Source organism: Euwallacea fornicatus, chromosome 16 (genome assembly GCF_040115645.1).
Source record: "Euwallacea fornicatus isolate EFF26 chromosome 16, ASM4011564v1, whole genome shotgun sequence".
Lineage (NCBI taxonomy): Eukaryota > Metazoa > Arthropoda > Insecta > Coleoptera > Curculionidae > Euwallacea > Euwallacea fornicatus.
Window position 1 is genome coordinate 4,351,882 of NC_089556.1, and position 11,217 is coordinate 4,363,098.

The 11,217-nt window shown below is 34.2% G+C and overlaps 4 protein-coding genes and 1 pseudogene across 7 annotated transcripts; 1 reads left to right on the plus strand and 4 right to left on the minus strand.

The window, feature by feature from the left end:
* Positions 1-157: 157 nt before the first annotated feature.
* LOC136344084 (proliferation-associated protein 2G4) lies at positions 158-3,100 on the minus strand. 2 transcript variants are annotated; one of them, XM_066291180.1, is made up of 8 exons: positions 2,943-3,100; positions 2,354-2,588; positions 2,074-2,159; positions 1,819-2,018; positions 1,576-1,767; positions 1,389-1,521; positions 1,146-1,211; positions 158-668 (listed from the first exon to the last, which is right to left on the minus strand). In XM_066291180.1, exons 1-8 carry the CDS (start codon positions 3,028-3,030, stop codon positions 499-501), a joined length of 1,170 nt encoding a protein of 389 aa, XP_066147277.1. In that variant the 5' UTR covers positions 3,031-3,100; the 3' UTR covers positions 158-498. The 2 variants fall into 2 exon arrangements, with proteins under 2 accessions (XP_066147277.1, XP_066147276.1); XM_066291179.1 differs by having other exon boundaries at positions 1,140-1,211.
* Positions 3,101-4,138: 1,038 nt separating this feature from the next.
* On the plus strand, positions 4,139-6,339 carry Tango4 (transport and golgi organization 4). The gene is made up of 6 exons (XM_066290965.1): positions 4,139-4,627; positions 4,706-5,057; positions 5,220-5,550; positions 5,608-5,776; positions 5,830-6,008; positions 6,062-6,339. Exons 1-6 carry the CDS (start codon positions 4,512-4,514, stop codon positions 6,274-6,276), a joined length of 1,362 nt encoding a protein of 453 aa, XP_066147062.1. The 5' UTR covers positions 4,139-4,511; the 3' UTR covers positions 6,277-6,339.
* On the minus strand, positions 4,320-4,436 carry LOC136344295 (5S ribosomal RNA; annotated as a pseudogene).
* Positions 6,340-6,379: 40 nt separating the features above from the next.
* On the minus strand, positions 6,380-7,542 carry LOC136343953 (androgen-dependent TFPI-regulating protein-like). The gene is made up of 4 exons (XM_066290974.1): positions 7,226-7,542; positions 6,861-7,062; positions 6,651-6,810; positions 6,380-6,589 (listed from the first exon to the last, which is right to left on the minus strand). Exons 1-4 carry the CDS (start codon positions 7,451-7,453, stop codon positions 6,415-6,417), a joined length of 765 nt encoding a protein of 254 aa, XP_066147071.1. The 5' UTR covers positions 7,454-7,542; the 3' UTR covers positions 6,380-6,414.
* Positions 7,543-8,038: 496 nt separating this feature from the next.
* Positions 8,039-10,076, minus strand: eIF4EHP (eukaryotic translation initiation factor 4E homologous protein). 3 transcript variants are annotated; one of them, XM_066290975.1, is made up of 7 exons: positions 9,951-10,076; positions 9,385-9,894; positions 9,178-9,329; positions 8,906-9,108; positions 8,498-8,575; positions 8,258-8,445; positions 8,039-8,202 (listed from the first exon to the last, which is right to left on the minus strand). In XM_066290975.1, exons 2-7 carry the CDS (start codon positions 9,432-9,434, stop codon positions 8,118-8,120), a joined length of 756 nt encoding a protein of 251 aa, XP_066147072.1. In that variant the 5' UTR covers positions 9,435-9,894; positions 9,951-10,076; the 3' UTR covers positions 8,039-8,117. The 3 variants fall into 3 exon arrangements, with proteins under 3 accessions (XP_066147072.1, XP_066147074.1, XP_066147073.1); XM_066290977.1 differs by having other exon boundaries at positions 8,039-8,207; positions 9,951-10,066; XM_066290976.1 differs by having other exon boundaries at positions 8,906-9,090; positions 9,951-10,065.
* Positions 10,077-11,217: the final 1,141 nt, after the last annotated feature.

Below are 11,217 nucleotides of genomic sequence, written 5' to 3' on the forward strand. Positions count from 1 at the left end.
ACAGGCAACTTTACAATTCACAAGTCCTATTCTAGAATGATTAAAAGTAATCCCCGTGGGAAATAATTTATTTCTATATAGGAACGCAATCCGTAGAAAAAGGTAGTATGCGGAAATCAAGGGCCTCATCATCAGTTTTGAGTATATAACAATGCAATGTCCTGACAGCCGTAAAAAAACTTTATTTCGTTTGTCAGATAAATAAGTGGAAATAATACAGAAACCCAAGTTTTTGATGGTTAATGAATCATTTCAATTGGGATAAATGCACTGAAACACATCAAAAACTTGGTTTGCAAAGAAAATTGAGTGTAGCATACAGGTAATTTACCTTTCAATTTAATTGAAAAAAAAAACATATACAATCATTTCTGATAAAAATTAATTAATACAGGAGAACACAAAAATCAGAGATAGAAGACGATCTTCAGTTCTTACGGTATTTAAGGCAATAATTAAAAAAAGCGGGTAAAAAAAGGACGATTTGTGGGTCAAAGTTCAGGCTGCCGCTTCCACTTCCATCGGTTGCGGCTCGGCAGTGTTGCTTTCGGATTTCTTCTTCTTCTTCTTGGCCGCTTTGGGGTTAGCGGAACTGCATAATAAGGTCTTCAATTCGGGATCTGTTATTGAATGCTCGGACTTATATAATTCTGGTTCAAATGGCAATCCTGAAAAAGAATCGTTACATTATAAAAAGGTTAAAAGGTATAAATTATATTACAGCCTACCACAGATTCCTGTATTCTGAAACCATAAATTTGTGGAAACTAGGGCAAGTTGAATTAAATTAACGAATATCAATTTCAAGAATCACCGATAAAGTTTTACACTGGTTTAGTTTCAATGCGCACACTTAACCATTCTTCAAATTTTCGGGTTTTTTCAGATGGAAAAAATTCGAACATAAAATTAATTTCATCGTGTTGGAGAGCCATAGATAAAAATGTACATTGGTCTTTTTGAATTAATAATTAATTGTAGTTCAAACTTATATTTTGTTTGTGGTCTCACATATGACACATAACAAATGTCGATGTTAGTGAATTACCTTACGATGGCTTGTTTATTTGATTTGTGAAATAGACATGTTTTTTAACCATTAACGCCAAGTCTGGATTATTACATTACCATGACTTTACCTTTACCTGTTATTTTATGTGGTCCATTAGGCATAAGGAGAACTGTAAACTTGAACTGTGCCACGATCTCACCTGAAAATTATATCTTAATTCAAGTTTGTTAAAACTTTAATATTACTGTATATAAGTAAACGAAATTCAGATATAATTTGTCTTCAATTCTCAGTCAGTAGGATCAATTGGAGTGAAATAAATTCATCATGGAAAAATATGAAATTACATAATTAAGATATCATTATTATCACTTACTGGACTTCTCAAAGAGAACTTGGAAAGGTTCCACTAATTTGTTTTTCACACATTCATTTACACCCATTTTCGCCTTGGTCTCGTCCTCAAAGTACTTAAGATTAAAGGGCATGTTTCCATGCTTTGCTCTAACCTAACATTACAAATTTTAACAATATCAAACAAACCCAAAAATCCTCACCTATACCTCTGTATAAAACATCCTAGAGGCTTTCAACTTAAGTTGATAAGTTTCATCAGTTTTCTTGTATATTGATACTCTAGTATCAGTTTCTTTTCCCACACCTTCTCCTGTGCTTATTAACACATCCATGGCATAAACTTCATGTTTGTCCAATTCAAATTTTTCATGCTCTTTTCTTTGAGCATCATTAGGGTTCTTAAAACCATCATTTAACACTGACAAAAATATAATTTTGAACTAAAATACCTGAATAATAGTCTTTTCACAGTCAATTTTAAACTGTTTCAGCTGATGGCTTAACATTCCCTCAACAGGCTTACATTTAAAGGATTCAGCTACTTTTTGCACTACATCTGTTATTGCATAAGTTTCATTGCCAGGCTTGAGCAACCTTAGTGCCGCCTGTGACGCATAATGCGCCGCTAAAATCGCGTCAGCTTTTCTACCTAAAAATCATTCCATTGTAACAGATTTAAAATTGCATATTATTTAGGATAAAACCTGTTATTTTTTGACCAGGGTCTGCTCCTACCACAACTGTTTGAGCTACCACTGCAATGAAGCCATCAATATGAGCTCCCAAGTCACTAAAATTAGAAGTTCATTGAAAAAAAAAAATCAAAGCTTTAATTATCAGTAGGAGCTGTTTCTTCATGTTATCAGAACACTATTTATCTAATCAGTTTGTTTAAAGTCTGAAGGATCAATTGGACAACTGTGAGACATCATTTTTCCTTGATATTATGTTAAATTTCAAAATAGGCAAAATTTTAATACTTACACTTTAGCTACATCTCCCTTTTTTAAAATATAATCCTGCTCACTGGGCACAGGTGAAAAGTGACATATACAGTTATTAACAGAAACACAGGTTGGAAAAGCAATCCCTTTTTTCAGCTCCTTTTCTTTTTTAAATACCTTGCTTGTTTCTTCAAGCAACTGCTGATCTCCATAATCACAAATTGCTTTAACTGAAGCATCAGGGATACACTTGGCCATTACAAGCTTCAGGATTTCTAAAATTAAATATAACAGTTTTTTAGGGGAGGCTAGGGGATATGCATTTTACATAAACTGGTAATCAATTCTTGTATTTTCTATACTGAAAAAATTGTGACCTTGATTTACCCTGTTTATTTAAGGGAGCTGTTTAGCTAATTCGGAAAGAGTTGGTGTGTGTCGAGTGTATAATAAATGGTGTTTTTGAATAATTGCCAGCATTGCGTAAATATCCGGTTAGTTTTGTTAACAAAAAAAACCGCATGGTTTGCCGCTATCCCCATGCGTACTCCATATGGAAAAGCATTTATTTTTAACGGCTCTTATAGGTGTCTAGATGGAGAATACTTGTTGAACCGTTTTAAACTTACTGTTAACGAGTTCTCCAGCCATTTTATACTTGGTAACGACCAAATCTTCAGCGATGGTTTTTTCCACAACATCTTTATCGTCAGCCATATTTGCACTTTTACCACCAAAAAAATCTTACCAAGAATACCATGTCCCCCCAAATATCACCAAATTGTGACCACGTAACCGTGACATTGACGTTTGACACATATGGAAGTTGTGGGACAAATATATTAAATAGCGTGCTAGCATTATTTAATATTTAGATTTTAATTTTGTTATTTGAAAAATACAGAAAAAGGATTAGAGAATAAGACATTTCAATATTTTTTTTTTATTAGTTCAAAATTACTTCAAATTACAATTAAAATGATTGATAAGTATAATTAAACCAAACGAAAGATAGTCTCCCAAGTGAAGAGTGCGCTGTTGCCTTTCTGAATTAAACATTTTTTTTTTGAAAGGTTCATAATGTTTAGAATTGGAAGATGAGGCTGTATTTGAAGATTTTCAGTAGGACGAAATTCAACAATCGTAATTGATAAATTCATCTAAAAAATCTTGTATCCAGGAAGTAAATATTTGTTTTAAATTATACAAATAATAAGAAGTCTGACAATCATGTCTGTTGTTGTCAAATTAGTAGTTGGATTTGTTGGTTTAAACGGTGAGGGAACCAAACTAGAAGTATATAGTTATAAACATAAATGCACGTTAACAAAGCGATTTAAACCGGAAAAGGAGGAACAGAATCTCGATGTTGATGTTCAACGTATTTTCTAAAGTTGCTTGCTTGTTGAAAATTAAACGTGCTTTTAATATCGGTTAGTTATGCTAAGCATTTCGATACATTGGACAGTTGAGCTCAGGCAGGCAGTTGGCAATGTTGCCTTTACTTTCACGGAGCACAACATATTAAACTAAATTTGGTTAAATTATTTCGAAAATTCAACTAACCGGTGTTTGTATTAAAGATTTGGCAATAATATATGGATATGTCTGCGCTGATTCGCAAACCAGTAATATCATTTATCCCCCCTCTACGTAATCCATAAGAAAATTCTGTGGTTATGTTATTTGTTTGGATTTTTTTCTAATATTTCCGTATTTGCAATAACTAGTTCTCCTGAATTTACTTGTACAAAACGTAAAAAATATAACCATATTAAATCCATATTCAATTAGTTGCAGTTAAACTGTACTTTTTTTTTTTTTTTTTTATTTTTTTTATAGAGGAGGGAAACCTTCATAGGTACCCGGTCTGTTGGTCTGTCGACCGGGTTATGTGGGGATTCACCCCCTGAAGGGGGGCGCCTACCCACTAAAACCCTCCTCTCTTCACCCTGGATCCCCCCCGGAACCGCCGCTAAGCATTACTTCAGGGGGGGGGTGGAAATGTGCAACTGCGCATGATGTTCCCAGGCGGTCACCCATCCAAGTACTAACCACGCCCAACGTCGCTGGACTTCGGTGATCAGACGGGAACCGGTAGACCAACGTGGCTGGCAGTTGCACACGTTAAACTGTACTACACGCATAGGTTTTTTGTATTTGTTCATCATTTTAAACTCGAAAACTATTCCACAAAAATGGTTGAGGATGTCCAAAAACACTCTGTACATACTTTGATATTCCGATCGCTCAAAAGATCCCATGATATGTTCCTATCAAACCAGGGAATCCTACCACAAGTGGACAAAAAAGCGTAAGTTTATCGTGATTATAAATTTAATATTTATTGACTTATTTATATAGACATTGTTTACAAAACATCTCATTTTAGGGACAAAGTAAGACATACAATTAAAGCTCGAGACTTCTATGGAATGGTGTTCGATGATGTCAAAAAAATGCAAGCCATGAAACATTTGAGGGAGGCAGAAGCAGGACCCAACCCCCTGCCTCCAGGAACAGACAATTTGGAAGCAGCTACAAATGAGAATGCTGTTGTTCCATATACTGAAAATGCAGTGGCTGTAAGGGGGCAGTCAAACACTCAAAATCAATTGGCAAACATGATTAAAAAAGCACCAACAATGCCAAAACCTAAATGGCATTCACCTTGGAAATTATATCGAGTTATTGCTGGACATTTGGGATGGGTTAGGTGTGTTGCGGTCGAGCCTGGGAATGAAGTAAGTTTTCAAGGGGAGTTCATTTCATAATATGAAATAATTTCTACAGTACCTTTGAAACAAATGTTTGCATCTAAAATATAATGAACAAAGAGTCCTAAAGCATTGTGCAGGTTTTTTGTCTTTTTCCTATCCTGTAATTTTTGCAAATGCAACTTTTAGTGGTTTGCAACAGGAGCTGCAGATAGAATTATTAAAATCTGGGATTTGGCTTCTGGTACCCTTAAAGTATCTTTGACTGGTCATGTAAGCACTGTCAGAGGTTTGGCTGTAAGTGCTCGACATCCCTATTTATTCAGTTGTGGGGAAGATCGCCAAGTAAAGTGCTGGGATTTAGAATATAATAAGGTGATTCGGCATTATCATGGACATTTATCAGCTGTGTATTCGCTGGCCCTTCATCCAACCATTGACGTATTGTTATCAGCTGGTAGGGACTCCACAGCAAGAGTTTGGGACATGAGAACCAAGGCAAATATCCACACACTAACTGGTATGAATCTACATATTTAGGTTTATTTGATACATATATATGATGATTGAATTTCAGGTCACACACATACAGTAGCGAAAGTCATATGCCAAGCATCAGAGCCTCAAGTAATCACTGGATCTCACGACACTACAATCAGATTATGGGATCTAGCAGCAGGGAAATCCATTTGCACTCTTACTAACCATAAAAAAAGTGTCAGAGATTTAGTTTTCCATCCTGCATTGTGAGTTATAACTGTATTAAAGTAGGTTCAATACTTTGATTTGTATTTTCAAGGAATATGTTCGCCTCTGGCTCCCCTGACAACATCAAGCAGTGGAAATGCCCTGATGGAAAATTTATCCAAAATCTCTCAGGACATAATGCAATTATCAATTGTTTAGCCGTGAATGCTGAAAGTGTTCTTGTGTCTGGTGGTGACAATGGGACTATGCATTTCTGGGATTGGCGCACAGGTTAACTTATCCTTCGTAAAACTCAATATTGCATGTTAAGAATCAATTTTCAGGTTATAATTTCCAAAGATTGCAAGCACCAGTGCAGCCTGGTTCTATGGATAGTGAAGCGGGCATTTTTTCTATGATTTTCGACAATTCCGGTTCAAGACTAATAACAACAGAGGCCGATAAAACTATTAAAATCTATAAGGAAGATGATACGGCAACGGAGGAGACGCATCCAATTAACTGGAAACCGGATATTATTAAAAGAAGGAAATTTTAAATTCCTTTTATATAGAAAGTATTATGTTTATGTATAATAAATTTCTTTTTTGTATAGGGATAACGAATTGAATAACTACTTGGGATGCCAAGGAAAAATGCGCTTGTTCTTAAAATATTTTTACTTATATTCTTATAATCATTTGGTTTTAGTTTTACTTCTTTCTTGACCTTCTAATAAGAACAACCCGATCTGCTGGTACACTAGACCTAAAAATAGTTGCACCAGAGAGAAACCCACTCGCTGAATCCATGTCAAAACCTTATATATAGGGTACAACCAAACGCCATATAGCATATACACTGTTAGGAACCTGAAATATAATTTTTTTACATTTTTAACCCCATTTTACAAAGATAATAAAAAGTATTTACAAGGTCTGGTAAATAGAACAAAAAGCTATCAACACAGTAGCAATTTTCCTTCTAGAAGTCCTCACTTTGGTATTTCTGAATCGCGCCACTACTTCTATCATTAAAGGAATGATTATGAAAGTGTGGAGAGTGTGGTTTAACCACTGTGGATAAAACTCATCTGCAAAACTGACATCAGTACAAATAAGGAAAGGGTGGGGCTTAGAGTACCTATAACTCTGGGAAAAATGAGTTCCCTATCAACAAACCATATGCTCCAGAAAACTGAGATGACTAATAACGAATTGGGAAATACCAGTGATGAGAATAAAAAATGTCTGATTTTCTCTGTATAGCTCTGAATAGTAGAGAAGTTTATTAGCTTCAAAACTTCGTCGACAATCCCCACTGTCAGGAACATACATTGAAGAATCTGAAAATGTATATTTTATTTTCAAACAATGTCCGAGAATATTTTAATTTCTACAAATTATGATTTAAATATTATGTAGATTTTACAGTGCTGACGTAGAGTCTTATCCTGGTGGATCTCGTATGGTCTTTAAGTCAGTTTTGATTTTCACTAAATTACTTACAAAAGTCCATAAAGTGAAGAACAAATACCTCGCGTATGTTGCCTGTTGTAAATAATTCTTTGCCTTTTCTGCTGTGAAATTTTGTAAATGAGTAAATTTTGTAAGGTGTATCACTAACTTTTCTACGTCAATATTCTTTCTAATTGCCACCAATTTTTTCAAAGAATACATGTAGTACAACAATATAAATAAGTATAAAACTGGTACAAGTGCGATTATTTTTGCCATTTTATTATTACCTAACGAAGCTAATGACTATATTTTATTTGCAAGTTTATAAAGTGATACAAATAAATTAATGTGGTTTCCGATGCGCGTACTTAATGATAATATGTTGAGTAATTACCTTTGAAACAAGTACTTAGACAATATGTACCTATAATGACTATACAAGGTAGCCCAATCAAAAACTTAATAGTGTATTTCCAGCCATGTTTTATGGTTATGACATTCGTACCTAAAAGCAAAATTTATGCATCGCCAACTCCAGGAACACTCCATTTTTTTCATTTTCAAAATTTATTTTTCTTGTAAACACTAATATATTCCCCATTTCGTTAGCTATGCTTTAGCCAGAATTGAGATTTATGGTAGCAAGATATAGTAAAGTTAATCGACTCTTACGAGGATCGAAACAGCTTGTTGCAGATATTTTATGTGTTGATCGCCATAATTTTGTCCCGGCATTGACCGAGAAAATAATTATTGTTCGATTTTTCCGTAATCGCGTTGGTAACACGATTGGAAACCCGTGAAATACCATATTTCACGTTCAGGATGTTTTGGAGGGTAAATGCAAATAGTATATTATAATTATCGTTTTTGTAACAAATATATTTGAAACATCAATCTGAAATCAATACTTTAAAATTTAATTGTCACATTCTAGGTTTCAAATCTCCTTCAAGATTGGGCTCTGAACGACTGCACTGAATACCGAAGTCAACTTTTCAACAAAGTATTCTGCATGTGTTTTGCTGCCCTAAAATAATTTAATTGCAGAATTACTCAAAGGGATATAAAGAATTGTACCCATATTTGAGGCAATCACTGTGCACTTTATACTCCATTATCACGCTGGGGGGTATATTTAAGAGTCTCTTCAAGGCGTCTCTAATTCGCGCTATCATCGGTTGGTCTGAGGATGTCCGATGCCAAACACTGAGAAGGTATTCTTGAAATCTTGTAGAGACAACCACCCCACATATCTCATTCCCTGCCTACAATTAATACCGCCTGTATGATTTGGGTTAAAGGGGCTTTTAGTTTTACCATAAATTGTTCTCCTAACATCGCCATGCATAGGTTTTCCCATGCTCGGCAGGCATGTTCTTTTTTTAACCTTATGACCTAAATTAAAATGAACATGTTTTTAAGACATTAAAAAAAAATCAATTTTGAAAATAAGTAGTTTTTTTACATTTTTTTAATACAATCAAACACAATAAAACATATATTTGCTCAAGGTGTAGCAATCCAATTTTTTGGGTGCAGTGTTTACACAATGCATTTTAAGTTGAGGAATGGTAAAATATCCTAAATGCAGAATTTAAGAGCTTCTGGCAAAACACATAAAGTCCAACACCTGAGTAATATTGGTCCAAAAATGATGTAAATAATAAGACAAATTTCCTCATACTCCTCATGCTTCAATTCTTACTCTAAACAAATTGAACTAACCCATTTTCCACCTTTTTTATTTGATGGATCCTCCCACATGGGTTTTATGCCTTTTTTAAACAGCTGCAAATCCCTGTGGGCAGGTATGTCACTTAGCCTTATTATATGAGAGTAAAGGGCCCACCACTGTTCCACAGTGCCCACTTGCCCAATCAGTCGTAAGGCTTGACTATAATTTTGGGAGTCTAAAAATTGTTTTTCAGCTGCTTAAGTAACTAACTGTCCTTATTGCTTTTTTTGTTGTGATAATGAACATTATTTCCCAAGCCTACCTTGAACTTGAGAGGGTCTTTTAGAGAACCACAGACAATAGGCATGCTGTAGTCTGTGCTCTCCTTGTGGATAATCAATGGGTCCCAAGTCTGTAATATTCAGACCTATATCCTCATCATTATCAGAACTTTCTTCATGATGATATTTCATCCTATATGCAATACATTTTGAAGTTTTTCTTCAGGCTATGAAGTGTTGCTACTTACGTGTCATATTTGCCTGACATATTGTTTCTTTGATTTAATGACAATACCATAAAATTCTATATCACAGTCTGAGCTTAAGGTACGGTTATAACTAGCTGCAATTTGAGTCTCAAATAGGAATGCTCCTTTCTTTCTGTATCCTGGTCAATCTATGACCTTGAGCATGCAGCTCTCACGTTGCTTTTTGTTTATTGTTAATAAAACTGAATTTGGATGAGGTAACCTATGGTTCTACGACACTTTTCTGATACCACTTAGTGGCTTAATTGAACTGAAAACTAAAAATTATTACGGATATTTGATCTAATTGGAAAATTCTCAATAAATATGGTGATATAAACAACACTGCTTCAGTTCACATTCAGTTTTAAAATTTCTTAAGTCTTGCAACGTTGCCGCGTTGTGGCTGAAATTTGGGACATTTAAGATAAGACGGTGTTGCAAGTGAGCAATTCTTTGGATTTAAAGTCTTTCTGGGTCCTTATTTTCATGTTTACATTATAAGGGCTCCTTAAATTATTGTGGTTTTGATTGAATAAAACGAATGAAAATTTCATTGCTATTACCTGCCCAATTTCTCCATTTAGGCTGGTTTCCACTGCTCAATTTGTATATAAATTTTACGGTTAACTTTTTAGCAACGTTTTATTTGTTGATCAGTTTCACACATGTCCAAAAACTTAATACTGCGCAGTCCCCATTCAATCCAACGTACTTGAGGTAAAAAAAATGTGAAATGTGCGAATGGGAGCTTCATTGCTTTGGAATTCGCACGTGTAAAATTATTTACCGTGATTTATGATATTGGCATTTTTTATGAGAATAAGGGGACCAGGCAAGTGGAAATTTTAATTTTAGAAATTTATTTTGAATTTCGTTTTGTAATTCATTGTCCAGCACGTTCAGTATGTTGTACTTATCTTTATTAACCTATCCTGAATTTCAGTAATGTAACGTTGAATTGACAACAATGGTCTCCCTAGGTTTCTTAACCTCACTGTCTAATTTTCCTATTCAAGATTTGAATTATTCATTTTTAAATTAATCTAATAAATATGAGAATATTTCCAACAAGGTGAAATGAAAGCCATATTCAAGTGAATAGTAGCAATCAGTTTCAGTGCCTTACAGGCGTCAAAATATTATTTTAGGAAAAGCTTATTTACTACTAAATCTTACTTCCACCATAGTTTCAAGAATTAAGGCAAAGTTCTATTATCCCGTTTTTTTTACTATCTTTGTTCTCTAAAAATACTGAATTTACATGACTAGCATAAATCCAATACTACTAGGTTATTTACATTCTCTGCTTGATTAAGTACTCTTGCGCTCGCAGTTGTCTCTTTGTTTTCTGACTGAATACCGGATAATACAATAATTTCTTCTTTGTGTGTGTTTTTTTTTTAACTAAGTACAGGCTTTTAATTTGAGAAAATATCCGACTTTTATTCCGCAATCACTACTGCGTCACTTTTAAGACTGCCACGAGCAAGAATTCCTGTATTACCTTTTATTGAATCATTGTGTATAGACAAAATATTTTGCCACCATTCTGTCAAGAAAGTTGCAAGTTGTAAGAATACTAACAATAACTTTTTTATTACAATTTACTAAGCACAAGTTAGTTACCCATATTATACTGCAACTTTGTGCCATAAATTTCATATAATCGCTTCATATAATCTATCTTAATTAATTATGGACAGATTCTTGAATATGGCAATGAAAGCTCCATGATTGAATCGTGTACCTTTAATCTCAAAAAACATGCTTGTAATAAGTTAATTAGCAAATCGGGTAAAAGATAAAAGGGATAGTGATTTATAAATATTT

Bases quoted from the DNA above. Each gene is read 5' to 3' on its own strand.
- LOC136344084 (XM_066291179.1), bottom strand. From the start codon at position 3,030: ATGGCTGACGATAAAGATGTTGTGGAAAAAACCATCGCTGAAGATTTG. The intron at 2,019-2,073 runs GTTTTATCCTAA...AATGATTTTTAG, and splicing joins CCCTGGTCAAAAAATAACAG to GTAGAAAAGCTGACGCGATT. The intron at 1,522-1,575 runs GTATAGGTGAGG...TTGTAATGTTAG, and splicing joins CTAGGATGTTTTATACAGAG to GTTAGAGCAAAGCATGGAAA.
- Tango4 (XM_066290965.1), top strand. From the start codon at position 4,512: ATGGTTGAGGATGTCCAAAAACACTCTGTACATACTTTGATATTCCGA. The intron at 5,058-5,219 runs GTAAGTTTTCAA...TGCAACTTTTAG, and splicing joins CGGTCGAGCCTGGGAATGAA to TGGTTTGCAACAGGAGCTGC. The intron at 6,009-6,061 runs GTTAACTTATCC...ATCAATTTTCAG, and splicing joins TTTCTGGGATTGGCGCACAG to GTTATAATTTCCAAAGATTG.
- LOC136343953 (XM_066290974.1), bottom strand. From the start codon at position 7,453: ATGGCAAAAATAATCGCACTTGTACCAGTTTTATACTTATTTATATTG. The intron at 7,063-7,225 runs GTAAGTAATTTA...ATACATTTTCAG, and splicing joins TCTTCACTTTATGGACTTTT to ATTCTTCAATGTATGTTCCT. The intron at 6,590-6,650 runs GTAAATACTTTT...ATTATATTTCAG, and splicing joins TGTTCTATTTACCAGACCTT to GTTCCTAACAGTGTATATGC.
- eIF4EHP (XM_066290975.1), bottom strand. From the start codon at position 9,434: ATGGTATTGTCATTAAATCAAAGAAACAATATGTCAGGCAAATATGAC. The intron at 8,446-8,497 runs GTAAAACTAAAA...TATTAATTGTAG, and splicing joins TGTTAGGAGAACAATTTATG to GCAGGGAATGAGATATGTGG. The intron at 8,203-8,257 runs GTACAATTCTTT...ATTTTAGGGCAG, and splicing joins AGTGATTGCCTCAAATATGG to CAAAACACATGCAGAATACT.